The following is a 22,867-nucleotide window of genomic DNA, read 5'->3' on the forward strand; positions in this document are numbered from 1 at the left end:
CTGCCTCTTCCTGCACTAAGTCGAGCCTTATCCAATCAGGAGCTGCTTTGACACGCAGCTCCTGATTGGATAAGGCCCAACTTAGTGCAGGAAGAGGCGGTTGGAGCATACCGCGAGTGATTTCCTGCACTCGCGGTGCTCCGGTTGCTCTCCCGCTGCCCTCTTCAGTCTCCCCCATGAAAAACCGTATTCGCAGTTTTTCAAGACGCGCGGGAGTTCATGGAACGGAACCCCCGCGAATATCGGGGGAGTATTGCATTTCCCTGTAACTTCATTGCGTGTCCCCTAGTTCTTATAATTTTTGACGGAGTGAAAAATCAATCCACTTGTACCGATTTTACTCCAATCAGGATTTTGTAGACTTCAATCATATCTCCCCTCAGCCGTCTCTTTTCCAAGCTGAAGAGCCCTAAACTTTTTTGTCTTTCCACATACGAGAGGAGTTCCATCTGCTTTACCATCTTGGTTGCTCTTCTTTGAACCTTTTCTAGCGCCGCTATATCTTTCTTGAGATAAGGAGACCAGAATTAAACGCAATACTGCAGATGAGGTCCCACCAAGGAGCATTATAACATTCTTAGTCTTGTTAACCATCCCTTTTTTTTAATAATTCCTAGAATCTTATTTGCTTTTTTCGCCGCCGCTGCACATTGGGCAGAAGATTTCATTGTATTGTCTACAATGGCACCCAGATCCTTTTCTTGGGCGCTAACCCCCAAGGTGGACCCTAGCATCCAGTAACTGTGATTCAGGTTATTCTTCCCAATGTGCCTCACTTTGCATTTGTCCACATTAAATTTCATCTGCTACTTGGACGCCTGGTCTTCCAATTTCCTAAGGTCCGCCTGCAATTTTTTCAATCCGCATGCATTTTAACAATCTTAGTGCTCTCTTCACTACTGGTTGTATGTTCACTTCGCAATTGCTAATAAAGATATTTAAAAAAATACAAAAAACCTCAGTATGCTACCTAGGGTTCTCGTCATTAGGGTTACCAGATTTTACTGTTGTAAAATCCAGACCCATAGCCCCGCTCCCAGACCCTCCCAGTTCCACCCAGCCCAGCCCCCACTCACCCAAGTCACGCCCTGTTACGCCCCAGCCTCGCCCCCTCAGTCTGGTTTTGTCCTCGGGACCGCATCGGGAGGGCATCCATGCATGCGCAGATGCAAGGTGATGACATCACCGCGTTGCATCCACGCATGCGCAGACAGCCCTCCCGACGTGGTCCCGAGGCGGAAGCTTTTCAAACGTGGACAAAGTGCCAGGTTTTGAAAAGCCACCCGGACGCCCGGACTTGTCCCCTAAAAAGACGACATGTCCGGGTAAATCTGGACGTCTGGTAACCCTAGTTCTAATGCATTGGTGCACTATCGTTAATGCTCTAAAAAAAAAAAAAAAAATCCGTAATGCTGAAGCACAACCATCACAGAAAAATCTCCACAAGTTCAGATATAACCCAGTTAATGAGGTGCACAGCCTTGTCTTCTTTTTTCAGTACGTGGACTACTCTGTTGTAGTTGATTCTGAGCAAATGAACACCCGTGGTGAGCGCATTGGCCTGAGGCAAATTCTCCTACAAGATTACCAAGAAACTGTCCAGGGCCTCATTCCTCGTTATTGAACTGCTGAGATGCATCAGAATTTGCTCTGGGTAGAAAACATCACACTGCATTGTATGTATTTCACTGTTTCATTTATTGCCCGTTATCTTTAAACCTTTTATAGTTTCAACTTGAATAGCAAACGTGTCAGATTTTCTCTACAAGAAAAGGCTTTGTTTCAAATTCTGTCTTCTGTATTGATAACTTCCTATTATGTAGCTTTAACTATTCATCAGACTGGAAGGAGAAGTGAAAAATGATGAGGCAGTTTGGATGGGCACTCGGAAATGTTTGGTTTCTTGTGTGAGATTTTTAAATGAATGTTGTTAAGAGCTCAAGTAAGAGGTTTTCAAGTTTAATAAAAGCGTGTTATGCCACCCATTGAAAAACATCTGTGCAGGGTAAAAATAATAAATCAGGGGGAAAGAAAGGAAAGTCGATAATATAATAATCGATAGAAATTAAAGAACTAAGGCCAGGATTTTCAAAGCAACGGTCTGCTAAGGCTGCTGTTTTGATACCGAATCGAAAAACCTGAGACATTCTTTAAAAAAAAAAAAAATAAAAAAAATAATCGCATATGCAAATAAGATCACCGGACAGCAGCAAAAGTTTCCTGCATTTGCATGTGCCCATCACTGATGGGCACATGCACAGAAAAGACCTGTAAAAAACAAAAACACACTCTCCTGCTGCCCCTGTGTTGTGATGCAGCGGAGGAGATGCTCATTCTCTCCGTTGCATCATAACACCCCTTCCCTAACATCCTGGCTGCGACAACCCCCCCTCCCCCACTCCCCGGCAACAGGAGAGATGCCCACTCTCTCCTGCTGTAAATAAAAAAATAATTAGGAAAAAATCCTGACTGGAACAACACTGTATGCTACTACTTCTCTCTCCATGCTAAGTCTGGAGGAAATAACTCTTCGATTTCCAAGGCCCCAGAACTTGGCACTGCCTCCCGACCTATCTATGCCAGATTCCTTCCTACCTCCAATTTAGGAAGGCACTAAAAATGTATGTATTCTTACCATAACTCAGGACCTAAATTCCATTCTATATGACTCATGATGCTCTGCTGTAAACCTTATTAATCTTATGTAAGCCGCATTGATTCCTAGTAGAAAATTGCGGGGTATAAGAAACAATATGGTATGGTATGGTGTGGTATGGAGATGTGGGTTTAGGTGGAAACATAAAACGCTCAGTCTTGGCCATATTCAGTTTTAAATGGTAGTGAGACATCTAGACAGCAATGTCAGACAGGCAGGCTGAGACTTGGGCCTGGATTCCTGCAGAACTTTCTTGTGTAGAGAGGTAGATCTGGGAGTTGTCAACATAGAGGTGATACTGAAAACCATGAGAAGAGATCAGAGGACTGAGGGAATGAGTATAGATGTAAAAAAGAAGAGGTCTCAAGACTAGGGTTACCAAATGTCCTGATTTCCCCAGACATGTCCTCCTTTTTGACACTTTGTCCGGGTTTTCAAAAGCTTCCTGCCAAAATCGTGTCGGGAAGGGGCATCCATGCATGCGTGACATCATTGCATCAAGTCCGTGCATGCACAGATGACATCTGGGGGCAGGGATGGGGGCAGAACAGGATGTGACACAGGTAGAATGAGGCGGAACAGGGCGGGCCTGGGGCATGGCCATGGGTCCAGATTTTCTTTCAGAAAAATCTGGTAACCCTTCTAGAACTCTCCAGTCCAGTAACTAACATCTAAATATTCCTTCTCTACGCTATCTCTTCTATGATACCACCAAAAAGAGGTTCTTCTCAGTCACTGCCCCTACACTTTGGAACTCTCTACCTCTGCACCTTCAGGAAGAGACACACACTGATCAATTCAAAGCAAATTTAAAAACATTCCTATTCAAGGACGCTTATGATATGTAATCCAATACCAAAGAGCATTCTCCCCACTGATTGTGTTGACCTTTATCATTCTTCTTTCCTATCCCCCCTATCCCTCCTGTTCCAATGTGTTTTACGACTGTTTTGTCTTAATTATGTCTCCCCAATGATTTTAAAATTTTATATTATGATTCTGTACACCACTTAGACAACTTTTTTAAGCAGTATATCACATTTTAAATAAAACTTGGAAACTTGGCAAGACAGAACCTTGAGGTACACTGACTGATAGTGGGATAGCAGAGGAGGAGGATCCACCACTGCACCCACTAAAAGTGCAACGGGCGAGATAAGACGAACACCAAGAAAGAACAGAGCCCTGAAATCCAATTGAGGATAGCGTATCAAGAAGTAGATTGTGGTCAACAGTGTCAAAAGCAGCAGATAGATCGAGAAGGATGGGCATAGAATAGAGGCCTTTGGATCTGGCTAGGAGCAGGTCATTGGAGATTTTAGCAAGGGCAGTTTCTATAGAATGCAGTGGGCAAAATAGCAGATAACCATAAATTCCTACTCAGATGTTTACCTCGACTCTAGTCCTCATAGACCAGGGGTGTCCAATGTCGGTCCTCGAGGGCCGCAATCCAGTCGGGTTTTCAGGATTTCCCCAATGAATATGCATGAGATCTATTAGCATACAATGAAAGCAGTGCATGCAAATAGACCTCATGTATATTCATTGGGGAAATCCTGAAAATCCGACTGGACTGCGGCCCTCGAGGACCGACATTGGACACCCCTGTCATAGACACACCTCCCAGTTTCAAGCTAGCCATTTTTATCTCCTATAGTTATCCACAAGTGTCTTACATAGATGTCTGTATCCCACAATACAAAGGAAACTCGCAACCCCATGGGTGAAGATGTAAACCATAACAGAAGTGGGGAAGGGACACAGTCAACTTCAGTAACAATCAATTTATTCAAACTATATCGATAACTGATACATATATAACATCTAGATAAAACAATGCAGGCATAACGAGGAATCTTTCAATCCTTTTTCGTGCTGGACCCCCAACAGGGTCCATGTTTCGGCTAAAGACGCCTTCTTCAGGGGTGTATAAATGAAGTCCAGTAGATGGCGCCAGAATACAAATAATTAAACCAAAAAGGAACACTCTTGACATCCTGTTAGGGGCCTGCTGCTGCCTGACGCGATACTTTAAAGTGCAAATTTGTAGAACGCTGTGGGCTTCCGCCTAAGCTGAAAGGCTTCGCTGCTAAATGTAGATGTTATATATGTATCAGTTATCTATATAGATTTAATAAATTGATTGTCCCTGAAGTTGATTGACTGTGCCCCTTCCACACTTCTTTTTTGGTTTACATAGATGTCTACCAGAAAGTATGTGTGATTAGGGGCAGATCGTGGACAGATCTTGGGTGTGTTTTGCATGTAGGTGCCTAAAGTGGACTTAGGCGTTGGTAGACGCCTAACTTAGGTGCCAGTATTTAGTCCAAGAAAACCCTGGCATAAATGGGTGCCTACTGGTGGCGTCACTAGGTGTAATTGTATAAACAGCGCCTAGCTGAAGATTGACAGGCACTAGGCGCCATGTTCCTCAGCATCTATGACTTAAGCACTGTTTATAGAATCGGGGCCTTAGTGTTTAGCACACTGAATCTTGGCGCCCTTCATTGTTCCCATAATGGGTCTCTGTGATATGCACATTTATTTCATAAATATTCATTGCCTTCTTAAATTAGGGACCCGCTTATAAAATTATCCTCTTGGAGTGTTGTAACCCAGTCCTGCTAGTGGACACCAAGGTTCCTCATGTAACCTATGTAACCTCATGTAACGGTTTTACTTAGGGGCTTTACTCATTATGTGAGCTTCTATTCTCATATTTGCATAAAAGGGAATGCTTTGCAAAATGTATAGCAAGCATTCATTATTTTTCTTAATCATTCTTTGCTCTGGTTGTCATGAGTTCTTTCAAGACCAAAAAAAAATCCTGTTTCTCAGTTTAGTTAAATTGCAGCAAAAAGACAAATGGTAAATATATGTTAAAAATTGATGGTAAATATATGTTAAAAATGGATCTTTATAATAATAAAATGGCAATCACTTACCAATGCTTGACCCTCTGGGTCCAAGGAATGAAGAGGACTCTTTCATTATCCATGTCATGTTCCAGGTGGACAACACAGAATAAGCAGGATAGAGACTGGCAGAGGATTCCGGGACACCGAACCCTTCAAATGAAAAGAACGCAATACTTAATGTATTTGACAAATGCTTGTATCCATGTTTAACAGACTGACCCAAAAGGCCCCTCCCTGCCCTCTTACCTGCCCTCCATGCCCATGCGCCCCTTTTCCTTTCCTTATACTTTTTTTAACTTCTCCAGCACAAAGTCGCTGACCGCATCGGCATCAGCATCTCAGAAGAGACATCAGAGAGAGTGCTGATGCAGACGCCAGCATAAGGGAAGACTGCGCCTGGGGCGGACTGCCCCCAGCCCCCCACCTTACTACGCCACTGTTGATACGTTTATTGTATTATGTATGTTGCTTGTGAACCGCCTAGGTCAGGGGTAGGCAATTCCGGTCCTCGAGAGCAGGAGCCAGGTCAGGTTTTCAGGATATCCACCATGAATGTGGATGAGATGGATTTGCATGCACTGCCTCCTTGAGATGCAAATCTATTTCATGCATATTTATTGTGGATATCCTGAAAACCTGACCTGGCTCCAGCTCTCGAGGACTGGAATTGCCTACCACTGGCCTAGGTTAACTGTGAATTTTAGCTTGTGCTCAATGTGGTTGGAGCCTCAGTGGGAACATGATCAGAATCATGTGAAAAAATAATGCATTCTAATGCACATATCCTAAAATAGAAGCACTTCATTATAATTCTGGAGGTATAATTATTTTTCTGTGATAAAATCAGGTGATAATGTTAATGGACATCATTGGTTATATTAACACTGGATGAGCCTAATCACAGTTCTAACCTCTCCTCTTCACCCACTTCCTGTCCCTTTGCTGTATATGTATACATTTCCATGTTAGACGCCAACAAGATTTTCACATGCATTAGCAAAATTTTAAAATGTATTATAATCTGCTTTCATCTACTAAACTCATTTTTGAACAGATGTGTATGTAACCAATGGGTCCTTTTACAAAAGCTTAATCTGGAATGGAAAATAAAGATGAAATTGGATATCATGCATTTTTATCACTCTATGGCCACACATTGAGTACTGTGTGCAGTTCTGGTCGCCGCAGCTAAAAAAATATACAGTATAGTGGAATTAGAAAAGGTACAGAGAAGGGCAATGAAAATGATAAAAGAGATGGCTAGGGCTCTTTAGTCTAGAGAAGAGATGGCTCAGGGGAGATATGATAGAGGTCTATAAAATACTGGGTGGAGTGGAAAGAGCAGATGTGAACTGCTTGTTTACTCTTTCCAAAAATACTAGGACTAGGGGGCATGCAATGAAACTACTAAGTAATAGATTTAAAACAAACCAGAGAAAATATTTCTTTACTCAACATGTAATTAATCTCTGGAATTCTTTGCTGTAGAATATGATGTAAGTAGTTAGCTTAGCAGGGTTTAAAAAAAGGTTTGGATAATTTCTTAAAAAAGAAAGCCTTAAGCCAGGGGTGTCCAAAATCCCTCCTCGAGGGCCGAATCCAGTCGGGTTTTCGGGATTTCCCCCAATGAATATGCATGAGATCTATGTGCATGTACTGCTTTCAATGCATATTCATTGGGGAAATCCCAAAAACCCGACTGGATTCGGCCCTCGAGGAGGGACTTTGGACACCTCTGCCTTAAGCCATTATTAAGGTGGACATTATGAAATCCATTGCTTATTCCTAGGATAAGCAGCATAAAATATGTTTTTTTTCATGGGATCTTGCCAGGTACTTGTGCCCTGGATTGGGCACTGTTGGAAACAGGATCCTGGGCTTGATGGACCTTTAAGTTTGTTCTAGTATGGCAATTTTTATGTTTTTATGTTAACCTGTGTTAAATACTGCATGTCTTATTTTATACCTATGGGCCATTTGGCACTTACCGTATTTTCACTCATATACCGTGCACCCGTGTAAAACGCGCACACGGGTATAGCGCACGTGAAACTGTAATTTATGTAAAGAAATTTTTATATACCGCGCACACCCGCATACCGTGTATGCCGCCCCGACTCTCCCGTCGCCGCCCGACTCTCCTTTCGTCCGCCCCGACTCTCTTCTGGCCACCCCGACTCTCCTTTCGCTCGCCCCGACTCTCCTCTCCCCCTTGAAGTCCTGTCCCCACCCTGAAAGCCTGATGCCCCCCCCCGACGTCCGATTCACCCCCCCCGCAGGACCACTCGCACCCCCTACCCCGAAGGACCGCTCGCACTCGCACCTAAACCCGCACCCCCACCCCGAAGGACCGCCTCGCACCCCCACAGCCTCCCCACCCCCCCATCATGGAGAAGCTCCTACCGTTGTCCTGCTGCTTCCTCTGCCGGCGGTCCCAGCCCTTCTGTGAGCCCTGTGTCTGCGCTGCTTCCTCTTCCGGTGGTCCCCCAGAGAAAGGGCGGGACCACCAGAAGAGGAAGCAGCGCAGACGCAGGGCTCACAGAAGGGCCGGGACCGCTGGCAGAGGAAGCAGCAAGACAACGGTAGGAGCTTCTCCATAATGGGGGGGGGTGGGGAGGCTGTGGGGGTGCGAGCGGTCTTTCGGGGTGGGGGTGCGAGTGCGAGCGGTCCTTTGGGGTGGGGGTGCGAGCGGTCCTGCGGGGTGAGGAGGGGGGAACTATGTAAAAAAAAAGTTGTAAAACGCACTCACGCATATAACGCTCATGGTTATGCACGGTTTGTAAAATCGTGTATAAAGCGTGTGTTATATGCGTGAAAATACAGTAACTCATGTCTGTTAGCGCATACTAAGGTTTAATAACAGGGACCCTTTTATTAGTTTTGGGGTTTTTAAAAAAATTTTTTGTTAGTGTTAGTGACATTTGGAACATTGAGATAAAGCATCAAATTACTGTGTCTCAATGGCCACGAATTTGGGCTTGGAGGATGAGATGTACAGCGTCGGCATCTACGAGACAAACTTGTTTTTTTTTTTGTTTGTTACATAGAGCAGTTTGGACCCCAGTTCGTTTACAGAAATTAGATGGCTCTAAGTCTAATAGATGCTGGCACTGTCATCTCAAAGCTGGGACATTAGCTCATTTACTATTCTATTGTCCATTGATACTTAGGGCAACTTTTATCAAGCCGCGCTAGCGGGGTTAGCCCATCAGACATTTCATCAAGCACTAATCCCCGCGGGCGGCTAAAAAACTAACACCTGCTCAATGCAGGTGTTAGCGGCTAGTGCGGCAGGCGCGCTTTAAACCCCCACCACAGCTTTATAAAAGGACCCCTTAGTTTTTGGAAATTCCATTTGGAGCCAAGTGAATAATCTACTAGAAAATCTGGTGTAACATAAGATACAATCATTTTATACTTTAACATTATCCCGGCATTATCATATTACACTGTGTTATTTGGTATTTCCATGAGAGCCAAGAGTCAAATCTCTTCTAATAATAATAATAAACTTTTGCTTATCATGACAGGGGTTGCCATACAGCAAATTATGAAAAATTGGAAAAATTGGGATCGGCTGAATTATAATTTTTGGTGGAATTTGTTAAGCCAAATCTTTTAAAATGGAACTGGTAATAGCTATACAGCAGGGGCATTTTAAGAAATTTAGGGATGTTTGGGAGCCATTAACAAAATATTGTACAGAATGAATATTATTTTTCTCCCTTTGTTCATTACACGTCCAGGGTGGGGAGGGGGGGAGTGAATATTTTATGATTTCTTATGCTTAAGAACAATTGTTGGGTATAAGGGAGGGTGATATTTCATGTGAGTTAGTGATGTTAAAGTATAAAATGATTGTAACTTATGTCACACTTGTTGAAAGTTTTAAAAATGAATAAAGATAAAAAAATAAAAAAAATCTCCCACCATTTAATTTTTCTCCTGAGAGTGCAAAAGTGGAGCATGCAGAATGATAAGCACCCCCTGTGCAAATTCCCATCTGTACTCTAGGATTAATCGTTTTTAAGTTTCATAGATCTTCAACATTCAATTTCATTTTCTGCAATGTGTTCTCTATTCTGGTATATCATTTGTCATTTCACCTTTTTGCTTAAGGATCTTGGATACCGAGAAAAATTTTGACAACTTGTAATAATAATAAAATGAAATTATAATTGTGTTGGAATCATTGTAATCTTTGGGTTCTTTCATCTCCTTCCTTGCTAGCTAATATTACTTCCTTTACTACTGCTAAAAATCAAAGGAAAAAGCACATCACTTTTTTTTTTTAAATCCACACTTCTCTGCAATTTCACTGCTCTGCACACTGTCTCCCTCATCTTTCTTCCTTTAAAATATTTTTCTCACGTAACCAAGTATGTTACAGCATGGAGGTACTATTTACAGTTAGGTTGAAAGAAAGCTTTGTAAAACTTTCATCACCAATAGAAAAATACATCATAATTCACAAGCCCTGATAATGGCTCTATCTTTTTCTTAGATACTCTCTGTACTAGACAGGAGATTAAAGGATTGATGGTTCTGGAGTTAGAATTTTTTCTTTATAGTTCCTCGCTGAATCATAGACCGGATCAGGCAATTAAGCCCATTTATATTTATTCATTCATTCATTCAAATTTCTAGCCCACCCTCCCAAAAGAGCCCAGAATGGGTTACAATTTACATACATACAAGAGGTTTGCAACAAGGTTACAAGCAGACATACGAGTACATGATAGCGGTTAGTTTGCCAGGAACAAACAAACCAAAACTTCAGAAATGTACAACGATGTAGGCAAAATTTATTGTGACAACCAAATATATTAAAAACCTTTTTACCAAACAAGGGACCCAACACGGTCCGTGTTTCGGACAACCTTCATCAGGGGTCCATGGTAGAAAGGGGAAAGAACATATGTCACAAAAAAATGTTGAAAAGTACAGTAGAAACAAATCGATGATTTGTCATGCCGAGAGTCACTAAATCTTGTAAAATCTGGCTAGCGGTTAGTTTGCCAACACTTTAATATGTTATGTAAATTTGTAACCCATTCTGAGCTCCCCCGGGAGGGCAGGATATAAAACCAAATAAATAAATAAATAAATATGCTGTCCCCTGCTTGTTTGTGTTTTCCAACATAAAATTAATGTATGCAAACCCATAAACAGAAATACATAATTATTAAGGAAGGAAACAGAGACATTGCCTGGATTATTATTCTTTACTTGTCAATATAAAAATTACCTGACTAATACATTGTCGCTAACCGCTATCATGTATGTCTGCTTGTAACCTTGTCCACCTTCCAGTCAGGATACAGGAAATTCCACAGTACTGAAACCGTCCTTCTTGACATCATTGACGACTGCTGGAAACTGATGGACAAGGGTAATGATGTCCTTCTAGTGCCGGTCACTGCAGTAACAGCTCCGATGCTCACAGAATTCCTATGAGCATCCGAGCTGTCACCTCCGCAGCCGGCACTAAAAACACTAGAATGGCTTTGTAAAGGAGGGGATACATAAATACGAGTTGGCTAGTTTACTGTCTGCTCAATAGCCTACTCAACAGCAGTGCTGGTCAAAGTATTTAAGAAAAAGTAAAAATAACGTACAAGTATATTTTAATACTTCAGTAAACTTAAAAGTATAATGAAGAAACACAACAAAAAATTTACTTAAGTGAAAATAAAAAAAAGTTAACACCTAATATTTTTTGAGTAAAAAGTAAAAATACAGTGGAACCTTGGTTTACGAGCATAATTCGTTCCAGAAGCATGCTCATAAACCAAATTACTCGTATATCAAACGAGTTTCCCCATAGGAAGTAAGGGAAACTCGCTTGATACATTTTCACCCACACCCGAGAATCTCGGAGAGAGCGAGAACCAGAAGGCCTTGAGCATGCGCAGATGCTCAAGGCCCAGGCAAGAGGCAGGAATTTCTTTCACCCGCACCGGCACGTCCTGTGGGCTGCGTGCCGATGCCAGATGGGGTAAAGCTGAATGCTGTTCAGGCAGGCGGTGCCGGTTTGCGCGCGGGGGGTGGGGTGGCATTCGCAAGTGGGGGGGGGGGGGGGGGGGCGATGCCGGTTCTGGGGGGTGCTTGCAAATCGAGTCAAAGCTCAGTTTGTGAGACAAGATTTGCGAGAATGTTTTGCTCATTTTGCAAAACACTCGCAAACTGAGGTTTGACTGTACTGCAACTACAATGCATGCAACTATTGTTAACATTTTTAGCCCAACCACTTTGCTTATAGTAAAACTATATTTTGAAAATGACTGTCATTCACATGAGTGTGCTTGTGAGACATTAATCCAGCACAGCTAAAAAGGTGCTCAAGTGCACTAGCAGGAAATGGATTGTTCAGTCTGATAAAAAAAAAAAAAAAAGTTCCTTCAAATCAGGCCAGACTGCCTTTTGACTGGATCTGCAAGTATTGATCAAGAAGATCTCTGCCGGAAGCATTTGACTTCCTTACAGCCAAGAATGCATTACTATCAGTGTTGTCGGTATCATCTGCATTAGAAGTAGTGCTGTTTAATTCGTCACTTGCATCTTCATCATCACTGTCAAGCTGTCCAATTATAGAGAAGGCTTTCACAAAGTTGGAATCATTGGGGCTGGTATTCAGACCACGAGAAGGCAGCTTAGTTAACTCCTGCAGTTGATGCTGACCCTGATATACATTGCTGGGCCCTTTCTAGGACTCAGTGTTGAATATCTGGTCTATTTAAGGCTGGCTTAATCTTAGGTGGTTAAGTCAATTTTTTAAGCACTGGCCGGCTAGGATAGCGACCAAAGACAGACATACTTTCTGCATAGCCCAATTTGGTTGCTAAACTTGACCGGTCAGTGCTTAAAATATAGCCAACCAAGTTTTACCAACTAACTGCTAATATTCAGCAGAGATATCTTGCTATCTCCTGCTGAACATTAGTGATTAGCTGGTCAAATGCTATTTAACTAGCCAGGAGCCTTTCCTGGCCTGTTAAAGAGCACTGAATATCAGGAGTTTTGTCTGTATTGTTGTCATGCCTAAATTTCTCCCTCTCCCCTCACCCTCCTGGCCATGTAAATGAACACAGCCTTCCCACATCTGGATGCCCCCTGTTCCGATATAGTTAGGGTTACCAGATTTTACTTTAGTAAAATCTGGATCCCCTAGACCTGCCCCCAGGCCCACTCAGTTCGCCCCACTCTTGCCCCCCCAATCCCTTGCCCCAATCCCTACGCCCCAGTCCCACCCCCCAATCCCTTGCCCTGCCCCAGACACGCCCACCGCTGCTCATCGGGCAGGAGGGCATCTGCAGATGCTATGCGATGATGTCACACGCACGCATGCAGGTGCGTGACATCATCACGTGGCATCGGCGCATGTGTGGATGCCCTCCTGCCCGACACAATTTCGGGGAAGCTTTTCAAAACCCCTCTCATCTTTCTATTCTTATCTTTGAATATATGAACGATGTTCTTTTTCTCTCAGGTGCTTTAGTTTAGATTGTGAGCTCGTTCGGGGAAAGAGCGTGCAGTCCAAAGTGCCTAACGCGTTTAGGGCTCCTTTTACGAAGGTGCGCTACGCCGCACACTACGCTTCTAGAATAATGCCAGCTCAATGCTGGCGTAAAGGTCTAGCGTGCGTGGCAATTTAGCACGCGTTATTCCTTAGTAAAAGGAGCCCTTAGTTTTGTAACCCGCGTAATACTCATGTACAAGCGGTATATCAAATATAATAAATGCAATACAATACAGTTTCCTAGGTAAAGGGGTCCTGGACAATTTAGAATTGGTTTCTTAGACAGAGCTAGTTTCTCTCTGTGACTGCTTTTGAAGAACTCCAATACTTTTTAATCTAATCAGCTTGGCTAGTTACACAAGTAAATATAGACTTACTGAATGCATTATAATTTAGAAGGCTCTTTTCTAGGAAATGCATAATTTATTGATGTAATGACGTCCATTAAAGGGAGATCATCTGATACGAGGCTGGTGCGAATGATTAGCTATTAAGCAGATGAGATACATTAAGATCATAAGCTGTCGGTTATTGTGATGTGTCATTTTCAAAGCCGCAGACTGTTTTGACACGTTAGTAAAAGGACTCTAATGTGCGTGCAGATAAAAGCTTTACCCAGCATTGCCGCAGGCTTCTTAGAAAGCAGAACACAGAAAGCCAAGGGCATAATGCCTAATTGTTCAGACACCTTTGCAAGGACATTGTTTCTGCACCATCCCACTGTCCTTTAGCAGTGCAGAGCGATTCCAAGTTATTTTAGTTCCAATAATAGATCATGAGCTTCAGCAATGGTTGGTGCTTCTTTCGTGTTCTAAACTCATGTACCATGATGATGAGTTTGCATCTACCCAATCACTGTAGTTCTAATACAGTACCACAGATCTGTTTTCTCCCTAGCTGAAGTGATTTGATCATGTCTCGGTTTATTATCAGAAGCCACGCTGGTTGCAAATCGAAACAAGATTATTATTCAAATGTGGTTGCATCTGCTGTAAGACACTGTACGGATTAATACCCACCTATATTCTTGATCATTTTAACTTTGTAAATAGAAGGCGCTTTGTTCGAGAAGCTAGACTTTTTGTTTTCCCCTCAGTAAAGGGTTGTCTTTACTAGTGATTATTATTCATTTTTTTATTTTATTTTATGTATCAAATATTTCAATATATAATCAAGTATCCACTTGTACAGAAAGATAAAGCTAAGCCAAAAATAAAAATACAATACAAATCAAAAAGATATAATCCATGTTAGCATAACTTCAACTCAAGTCCTCAAAATGGAATCCAAGAAGTGGAATCGGCGAGTATTTATTAATAAGAAAAACTAAATAAGAAAGGGCAAATAATACAATTAGTTTCCAAGTTTATTATAAGATTTGAAAAATCGCCTATTCCATGTTCTAAGCGATGTACATCAATTAGCTGAGTAAAGATATCTTATACTTTAAGAGAACTCATATCTCCCCTCTTTTCAGGGGGGCCACTGACAGGAAGGCCGTCAGCTGGGTGATGAAGAAAGAAAGTTTCCCCAAGAGCAATAACACCTGGCTTTAAGATCAAAAAAATCACGTCAACATGTGTCTCGTGCCAGATCTGGAAACATTTGAATTTTATACCCAAGAAATTATTTTTGAAAAAAAAGTCTTAATAACCAATTTTTATCTGGTGCCAAAGCTACTATAAGAAGTAATGTTGCTGGTGTTGCTATTTCCCTGTCCAAAAGTTCCAACGTCCTTGAGATATTAAGCTGCTGTTGATCACTTTCCTTTCGCTTGTTCTTCTCTTTTAATAGGTAGATAGTATACCTGAGTAAAAGGCGGTAGTAATTCCTCAGAAATTTCTAAGACTTCCGTCATGTAACGTTTCAACATTTCTCTGGTGGTTTACAAGCAATTTTTTAACAGAATTTTGGCCTATCAGGCATCCCTTTGGTATAAGAGTTTTAGTAAGTTGGTCTCAAGTCCTAACTCCTATTTAAATTTTAGAAAATTGTTAAAAACGTATCTCTTTAAGAAAAATGTTTAAATAGTTGAATTATAATTCCTCTATGAATGCACAGTTTCTCTCTAAATTCTGTAAACTGCACAGAACTTCAAGGTAGTTACGGTATACAAGTGTACTGTTATGTTATTCTACTGCTATCTACTCTAATGCTACCCTATAGTGATCATTATTACTAAGATAGACATGGCAGCACTATATTACATTATATTACATTGGTGTCTTCTATCCCGCCAATACCTTTCAGTTCTAGGCAGTTTACAAAAAGAATTGACCTGGGCATATCTAGGGAGATTACAAGGTTGATAGATAGAATATGCATCGGGATCTGGGGAAGGGTCAATAAGGTTTAGTTAGATCATTTAACAAATTTCTTGAACAGCATAGTTTTCAATTCTTTCCTGAATGTTTTGTAGTTGGGCGTCATGGTACTCCTTGATAGTCACTCATTAATCCTGTAGCCTGATGAGTACTTTTCTCACATCTGTTACTATTGTGTTGTTTCATGTTGCATGATAATGCTGAAGCATCACAAAAGTCCGATGCAAGTCCTGTTTGAATCGCCAAAAGAACTTTCACAGCCAGCTTTCAAACAAGAACAACAATTTATTATTTCTCTAGTGCTACCAGGACTATGCAGCGCTGTACATTGGACATGCAAGAGACGGTCCCTGCTCTAAAGAGCTTACAATCTAACTTAAGAACAAAAAAATGGCCATTATGGGTCAGGCCAATGTTCCATCTAGTCCAGTTTCCTGTTTCCAACAATGGCCAATCTAGGTCACAGTACCTGGCTGAAACCCAAATAGTATTGATCCCAGGGCAACCAATGGCTTCCCCCACAACTGTCTCAATAGCACGCTATGGGCTTTTCCTTCAAGAGATTGTCTAAACCAGGGGTCCCAAAGTCCCTCCTTGAGGGCCGCAATCCAGTAGGGTTTTCAGGATTTCCCCAATGAATATGCATGAGATCTATGTGCATGCACTGCTTTCAATGCATATTCATTGGGGAAAACCTGAAAACCTGACTGGATTCGGCCCTCAAGGAGGGATTTTGGTGACCCCTGGTCTAAACCTTTCTTAAACTCAGCTACACTAACTGGTATAACCACATCTGGCAATGAGTTCCAGAGCTTAGCTACGAGTTAAAAAACATTTCCTCCTATTTGTTTTAAAAGTATTCCCCTGTAATTTCATTGAGTGTCCCCTGTTTTTTGTACAGTTTTTAAAGGGTGAAAAATTGGTTCTTTAACTGTTCTACCACTCAGGATTTTGTAGACCTCATTCCCCTCCCCCACAGTCGTCTCTTTTCCAAGCTGAAGAGCACTAACCTCTTTAGCCTTTCCTCATACAAAAGGAGTCCCATTCCCTTTATTATTCTGGTCACTCTTTGAATATTTTCTAACATAGTAACATAGTAGATGACGGCAGATAAAGACCCAAATGGTCCATCCAGTCTGCCCAACCTGATTCAATTTAAATTTTTTTTTTTTTTTTTTCTTCTTAGCTATTTCTGGGCGAGAATCCAAAGCTTTACCCGGTACTATGCTTGGGTTCCAACTGCCGAAATCTCTGTTAAGACTTACTCCAGCCCATCTACACCCTCCCAGCCAATGAAGCCCTACCCTGCCCATCCTCCACCAAACGGCCATACACAGACACAGACCGTACAAGTCTGCCCAGTAACTAGCCTAGTTCAATATTTAATATTATTTTCTGATTCTAAATCTTCTGTGTTCATCCCACGCTTCTTTGAACTCAGTCACAGTTTTACTCTCCACCACCTCTCTCGGGAGCGCATTCCAGGCATCCACCACCCTCTCCGTAAAGTAGAATTTCCTAACATTGCCCCTGAATCTACCACCCCTCAACCTCAAATTATGTCCTCTGGTTTTACCATTTTCCTTTCTCTGGAAAAGATTTTGTTCTACGTTAATACCCTTTAAGTATTTGAACGTCTGAATCATATCTCCCCTGTCTCTCCTTTCCTCTAGGGTATACATATTCAGGGCTTCCAGTCTCTCCTCATACATCTTCTGGCGCAAGCCTTCTATCATTTTCGTCGCCCTCCTCTGGACCGCCTCAAGTCTTCTTACGTCTTTCACCAGATACGGTCTCCAAAACTGAACACAATACTCCAAGTGGGGCCTCACCAATGACCTGTACAGGGGCATCAACACCTTCTTCCTTCTACTGACTACGCCTCTCTTTATACAGCCCAGAATCCTTCTGGCAGCAGCCACTGCCTTGTCACACTGTTTTTTTGCCTTTAGATCTTCGGACACTATCACCCCAAGGTCCCTCTCCCCGTCCGTGCATATCAGCTTCTCTCCTCCCAGCATATACGGTTCCTTCCTATTATTAATCCCCAAATGCATTACTCTGCATTTCTTTGCATTGAATTTTAGTTGCCAGGCATTAGACCATTCCTCTAACTTTTGCAGATCCTTTTTCATATTTTCCACTCCCTCTTCGGTGTCTACTCTGTTACAAATCTTGGTATCATCTGCAAAAAGGCACACTTTTCCTTCTAACCCTTCAGCAATGTCACTTACATACATATTGAACAGGATTGGCCCCAGCACCGAACCCTGAGGGACTCCACTAGTCACCTTTCCTTCCTTCGAGCGACTTCCATTAACCACCACCCTCTGGCGTCTGTCCGACAGCCAGTTTCTGACCCAGTTCAACACTTTGGGTCCTAACTTCAGCCCTTCAAGTTTGTTCAACAGCCTCCTATGAGTAACTGTATCAAAGGCTTTGCTGAAATCTAAGTAAATTACATCTAGCATATGTCCTCGATCCAGCTCTCTGGTCACCCAATCAAAATTCAATCAGGTTCGTTTGGCACGATTTACCTTTTGTAAAGCCATGTTGCCTCGGATCCTGTAACCCATTAGATTTAAGGAAATACACTATCCTTTCTTTCAGCAACACTTCCATTATTTTTCCAACAACTGAAGTGAGGCTCACCGGCCTGTAGTTTCCTGCTTCATCCCTGTGACCACTTTTATGAATAGGGACCACATCCGCTCTCCTCCAATCCCCAGGAATCACTCCCGTCTCCAGAGATTTGTTGAACAAGTCTTTAATAGGACTTGCCAGAACCTCTCTGAGCTCCCTTATTATCCTGGGATGGATCCCGTCTGGTCCCATCGCTTTGTCCACCTTCAGTTTTTCAATTTGCTAATAAACACCCTCCTCTGTGAACGGCGCAGAATCTACTCCATTTTCTCGTGTAACTTTGCCAGACAATCTCGGTCCTTCTCCAGGATTTTCTTCTGTGAACACAGAACAGAAGTATTTGTTTAGCACATTTGCTTTCTCCTCATCACTCTCCACATATTTGTTCCCAGCATCTTTTAGCCTAGCAATTCCATTTTTTATCTTCCTCCTTTCACTAATATATCTGAAAAATTTTTATCTCCCTTTTTTACATTTTTAGCCATTTGTTCTTCCGCCTGTGCCTTCGCCAAACGTATCTCTCTCTTGGCTTCTTTCAGTTTCACCCTGTAGTCCTTTCTGCTCTCCTCTTCTTGGGTTTTTTTTATATTTCATGAACGCCAACTCTTTCGCCTTTATTTTCTCAGCCACTAGGTTGGAGAACCATATCGGCTTCCTTTTTCTCTTGTTTTTATTGATTTTCTTCACATAAAGGTCCGTAGCCATTTTTATCGCTCCTTTCAGCTTAGACCACTGTCTTTCCACTTCTCTTATGTCCTCCCATCCTAACAGCTCTTTCTTCAGGTACTTTCCCATTGCATTAAAGTCCGTACGTTTGAAATCTAGGACTTTAAGTATCGTGCGGCCACTCTCCACTTTAGCCGTTATATGAAACCAAACCGTTTGATGATCGCTACTACCCAGGTGAGCACCCACTCGAACATTAGAGATACTCTCTCCATTTGTGAGGACCATATCCAATATCGCTTTTTCCCTTGTGGGTTCCGTCACCATTTGTCTGAGCAGAGCCTCTGAAAGGCATCCACAATCTCCCTACTTCTTTCCGATTCCGCAGACGGAACATTCCAGTCCGCATCCGGCAGGTTGAAATCTCCCAACAGCAGAACCTCCTCTTTCCTTCCAAACTTTTGGATATCCACAATCAGATCCTTATCAATTTGCTGCGATTGAGTCGGAGGTCTGTAGACTACACCCACATAAATAGAAGTTCCATCTTCTCTTTTCAGAGCAATCCATATCGCTTCTTCCTCTCCCCAGGTCCCTTGCATTTCGGTCGCTTGGATATTGATCTTTACATAGAGAGCTACTCCTCCACCTTTATGACCATCTCTGTCCTTCCTAAAAAGATTATATCCCGGTATGTTTGCATCCCATCCATGTGATTCACTGAACCATGTCTCTGTGATAGCAACAATATCTAGATCTGCCTCTAATATCAGGGCTTGCAGATCATGAACTTTGTTGCTTAGACTGCGAGCATTTGTGGTCATCGCTTTCCAGCTATTTTTCAGCGATAATCTAATTCTGCTATATTGTTTTTGAGATATGGTGACCAGAACCATTAGCAATACTCAAGGTGAGGGTGCACCATGGAGAGATATAGAGATATTATAATATTCTCAGTCTTATTTACCATCCCTTTCCTAACAATTCCTAGCGCCCTGTTTGTTTGTTTTTTGTCACAGCCACACACTGGAGCAGAAGATTTTAGTGTAGTGTCTAAGTACAGTAATACCCAAATCTTTTTCTTGGTTGCTGACTCCTAAAGTGAACCCTAGTATGAGGTAACTACAACTTGGATTATTCTTCCTGCTTCTGCCAGATGTCCCGTGAGGGTATGAGAATGGGCTATAGCCAGCAAAACTTTTCTGAAAATAGCTGGTACCATAATCTCTCTTCTTTCTCCACTGCCCTGTTCCTTAACTACCTAGTAAAGGATGTTGTTGATCCTTTCAAAGAAGTCACTTAATCCCCCATTGCCCCAGGTACATTAGATAGAGTGTGAGCCTGCCAGGACAGATAGGCAAAAACGCTCGAGTACTTGAATGTAAACCACTTAGACTATGGGGCTCATAATCGAAAGAGAAAAACGTCCAAAAACTGGCCTAAGTCGGCACTTGGATGATCATCATTATGAAGTTCTGCATCACGCAGCGAGTGGTAGATGCCTGGAATGCTCTCCCAAAGGAGGTTATTAAGGAATCCACCGTGCTAGGATTCAAAGGCAAATTAGATGCACATCTCCTTACGAGAGGCATAGAGGGATATGGGTGACTAAAACTACATCAGGTGTATACCTGACTGGGCCTCCGCGTGTGCGGATCGCCGGACTCGATGGACCATGGGTCTGATCCGGAGATGGCAGTTCTTATGTTCTTAAAAACGTCCAAGTGCCGATAATAAAACTGGGTTTTGGACATATTTTAAAATGACCTAGGCCTTCACAGTGCCGCTGAACGACCATAGCTAAACGGGGCGTTTCAGGAGGAGTGTCGAGGGCGGGATTTGGGCGGGACATGGGCAGGCTTAGACTTAGTCATACTGTATGTATAACCGAAAGTTATATAGCACAGTATAGATGGAAGTTGGACGTTGTGACTTAGACCATTTAAAACATGGTCTAAGTCACAAAAACCTACCTAAAGTCACCAGATAAGCACTGCAGACACAAACTACAGACCCCCACACAATACCCCAGTGATCACCAACACCCCCCTAAAAATATTAATCACAACTTGATGTTCTAGAGGTACAATTTTCATCACCTGGCAGCCTGGCATAGGAAAGTCTAGTCGTGCTGCACAGAGGCGTCTTAAACCATCTTGGGGGTGGGTTAGGGATCAATGGAGAGGAGGACCCTTGCCCATAAGCCCCTGTAATCACTGCATTGATATTGAAACATGTGCACTCTTGTATATACCCCCAAAACCCTTTTGTACTGGCATATAAGTGGCTCCTTCAACCACAAGGGCTATTAGGGTGGTACATAAGTGGGTCTAGGGGATTCTGGCGGTGGTTTGGGGGCTCACCATGACTTATAAGGGAGCTGTAGTGAGATGAAGACATGGTACCCTTTTTGTGAAGTTCACAGCAGTGTCCTGCATTATTTATTTTATTTATTTATTTAAGCATTTATATACCACTTGTGGAGGGGCATAATCGAAAGGAACTTCTAAGTCCGTTTTCGTCTAAGTCACAAGTCATCCAAAGTAAAAAAACAGCTTAGGACACGTTTTTGAAAAATACGTCCAAATTTTTTTTCGTTTTGAAAATCATCTAAGTATACGTCCTGCCGATCTGATCATCCAAGTCGCTAAATTGTCCATTGTTATACCACATTTTCGTCCAACTTTTCGTCCAAGTCAAAAACGCCTAGTGGAAGGGGTCTGCAAAGTGATGGACTGAGCACCCAGACATGGCACCTAAATAGTGGGGTTTAAGATGTTTAATATTAAATACTTGTAGAAAGTACAAGAAAAGTTGTCTGCAGGAAAGTTGTACCTGATGCATGTTTCCATGTGGAAGTAAGCACCAGCTTTTGCTTTGAAAACTGTGGCAATGTCTATGGATAACAAGTACAAATAGTCTGAAAATTGCCCCCTTAATGATAAAAAAAACCTCCCCTCTCCAAGACTTCTAAAATAAATTTGCAGAAAAGTTGCTCTGAATGGGTAAGGTTAAGAACTGGAACTAGACTTGCAAGACTGGATTGATCCAGTCTTGAATCTACGCCAGTGCATGCTAGAATTTATAGCATTGCTTTTCTTAGGGAATTCAATGGGGAAATCAAGAAATATTACATGAAGAATCATACACTCAAAATGAACATGATGATGATAGAATACTGCTAACAAATCTTGCATAATATATTAGGATCAGTGGCAGAACACTGATTTCCATTATATGGTTGAAATATATCTGAAATCCAATCTATTAAATCCAAAGTTTGAATGAATAAATAACAAAACATTTATCTGTAGCCTTGTTAGGTGCTTAACCACTGATCTGTGATTCTTGGAGCTCAGCCACTAATGGGTTTTCAGAAGGCATTTGGCATAGTCCCTCATGAGAGATTCATCAGAACGTTAAAAAAAAAAAAACCCAACAAACTCATGGGATAAGTCAGTTTCCAATTGTGTATTAGCAAATGACAAAAAAGATTGGAAACAGAGAATAGGTCTCAATGGAGAACGGTATAGTGGAATAGCCCAGGTATATGCCCTGAGATTGGTGGTTTTAAGATCTTTATAAATGACCAGGAGAGAGATCATTTAGTGAGGGGATCAAATATGCCGATGACACAGAATTAGACAAAGTAGTAAGAGGTTGTTTACTAAGGGTTAGCATAAGCTAATACCACGATAGTGTGTTAACTGCTACAGAATCTATTGTCCTGAGGCAGATAAAACACTAGAATTGCATTAGTGCCTGCTAACTCTAAGTAAATGATCCTATAAATCACCAGCCAATTGGAAGGAACTGCAGGGGAACCTCTCAAGATTAGGGGACAGGATATCTAAATTATGTGATTTTTTTAACATTTTTATTTCTTTATAATTTTTAATTTCCAACATAGCGGTTGTCTATAACATGTAATAACCATTCACAAGTCCATCCCCTTGATTAGAATTTCCACCCCATCCTCCTTCCCCTTTCCTGCCTCTTTCCCCTCCTCCATCCCTGGCCAATACGTCTTTAATTTGGTCCACTCTTCGGCACCTTTGCTAAATCTTTGATGCAGAATATCTGTCAATTTCTCCATCCGAGTAATGACCTCCAATTCTCCCTCAACACTTACACTGCAATA

General features: G+C 42.0%; 1 protein-coding gene across 2 annotated transcripts in view; it reads right to left on the reverse strand.

The window, feature by feature from the left end:
• The window catches only part of ALK (ALK receptor tyrosine kinase), a 792,617-nt gene that overhangs the window by 653,869 nt on the left and 115,881 nt on the right, over positions 1–22,867 (reverse strand). For both annotated transcript variants that reach the window (XM_033937961.1, XM_033937960.1), the window contains exon 2: positions 5,602–5,724. In XM_033937961.1, the coding sequence (XP_033793852.1) occupies positions 5,602–5,659 (58 nt within the window). In that variant the 5' untranslated portion in view covers positions 5,660–5,724. The remainder of the gene's footprint in view (positions 1–5,601; positions 5,725–22,867) is intronic.

This window comes from Geotrypetes seraphini, chromosome 3 (assembly GCF_902459505.1).
Source record: "Geotrypetes seraphini chromosome 3, aGeoSer1.1, whole genome shotgun sequence".
NCBI lineage: Eukaryota > Metazoa > Chordata > Amphibia > Gymnophiona > Dermophiidae > Geotrypetes > Geotrypetes seraphini.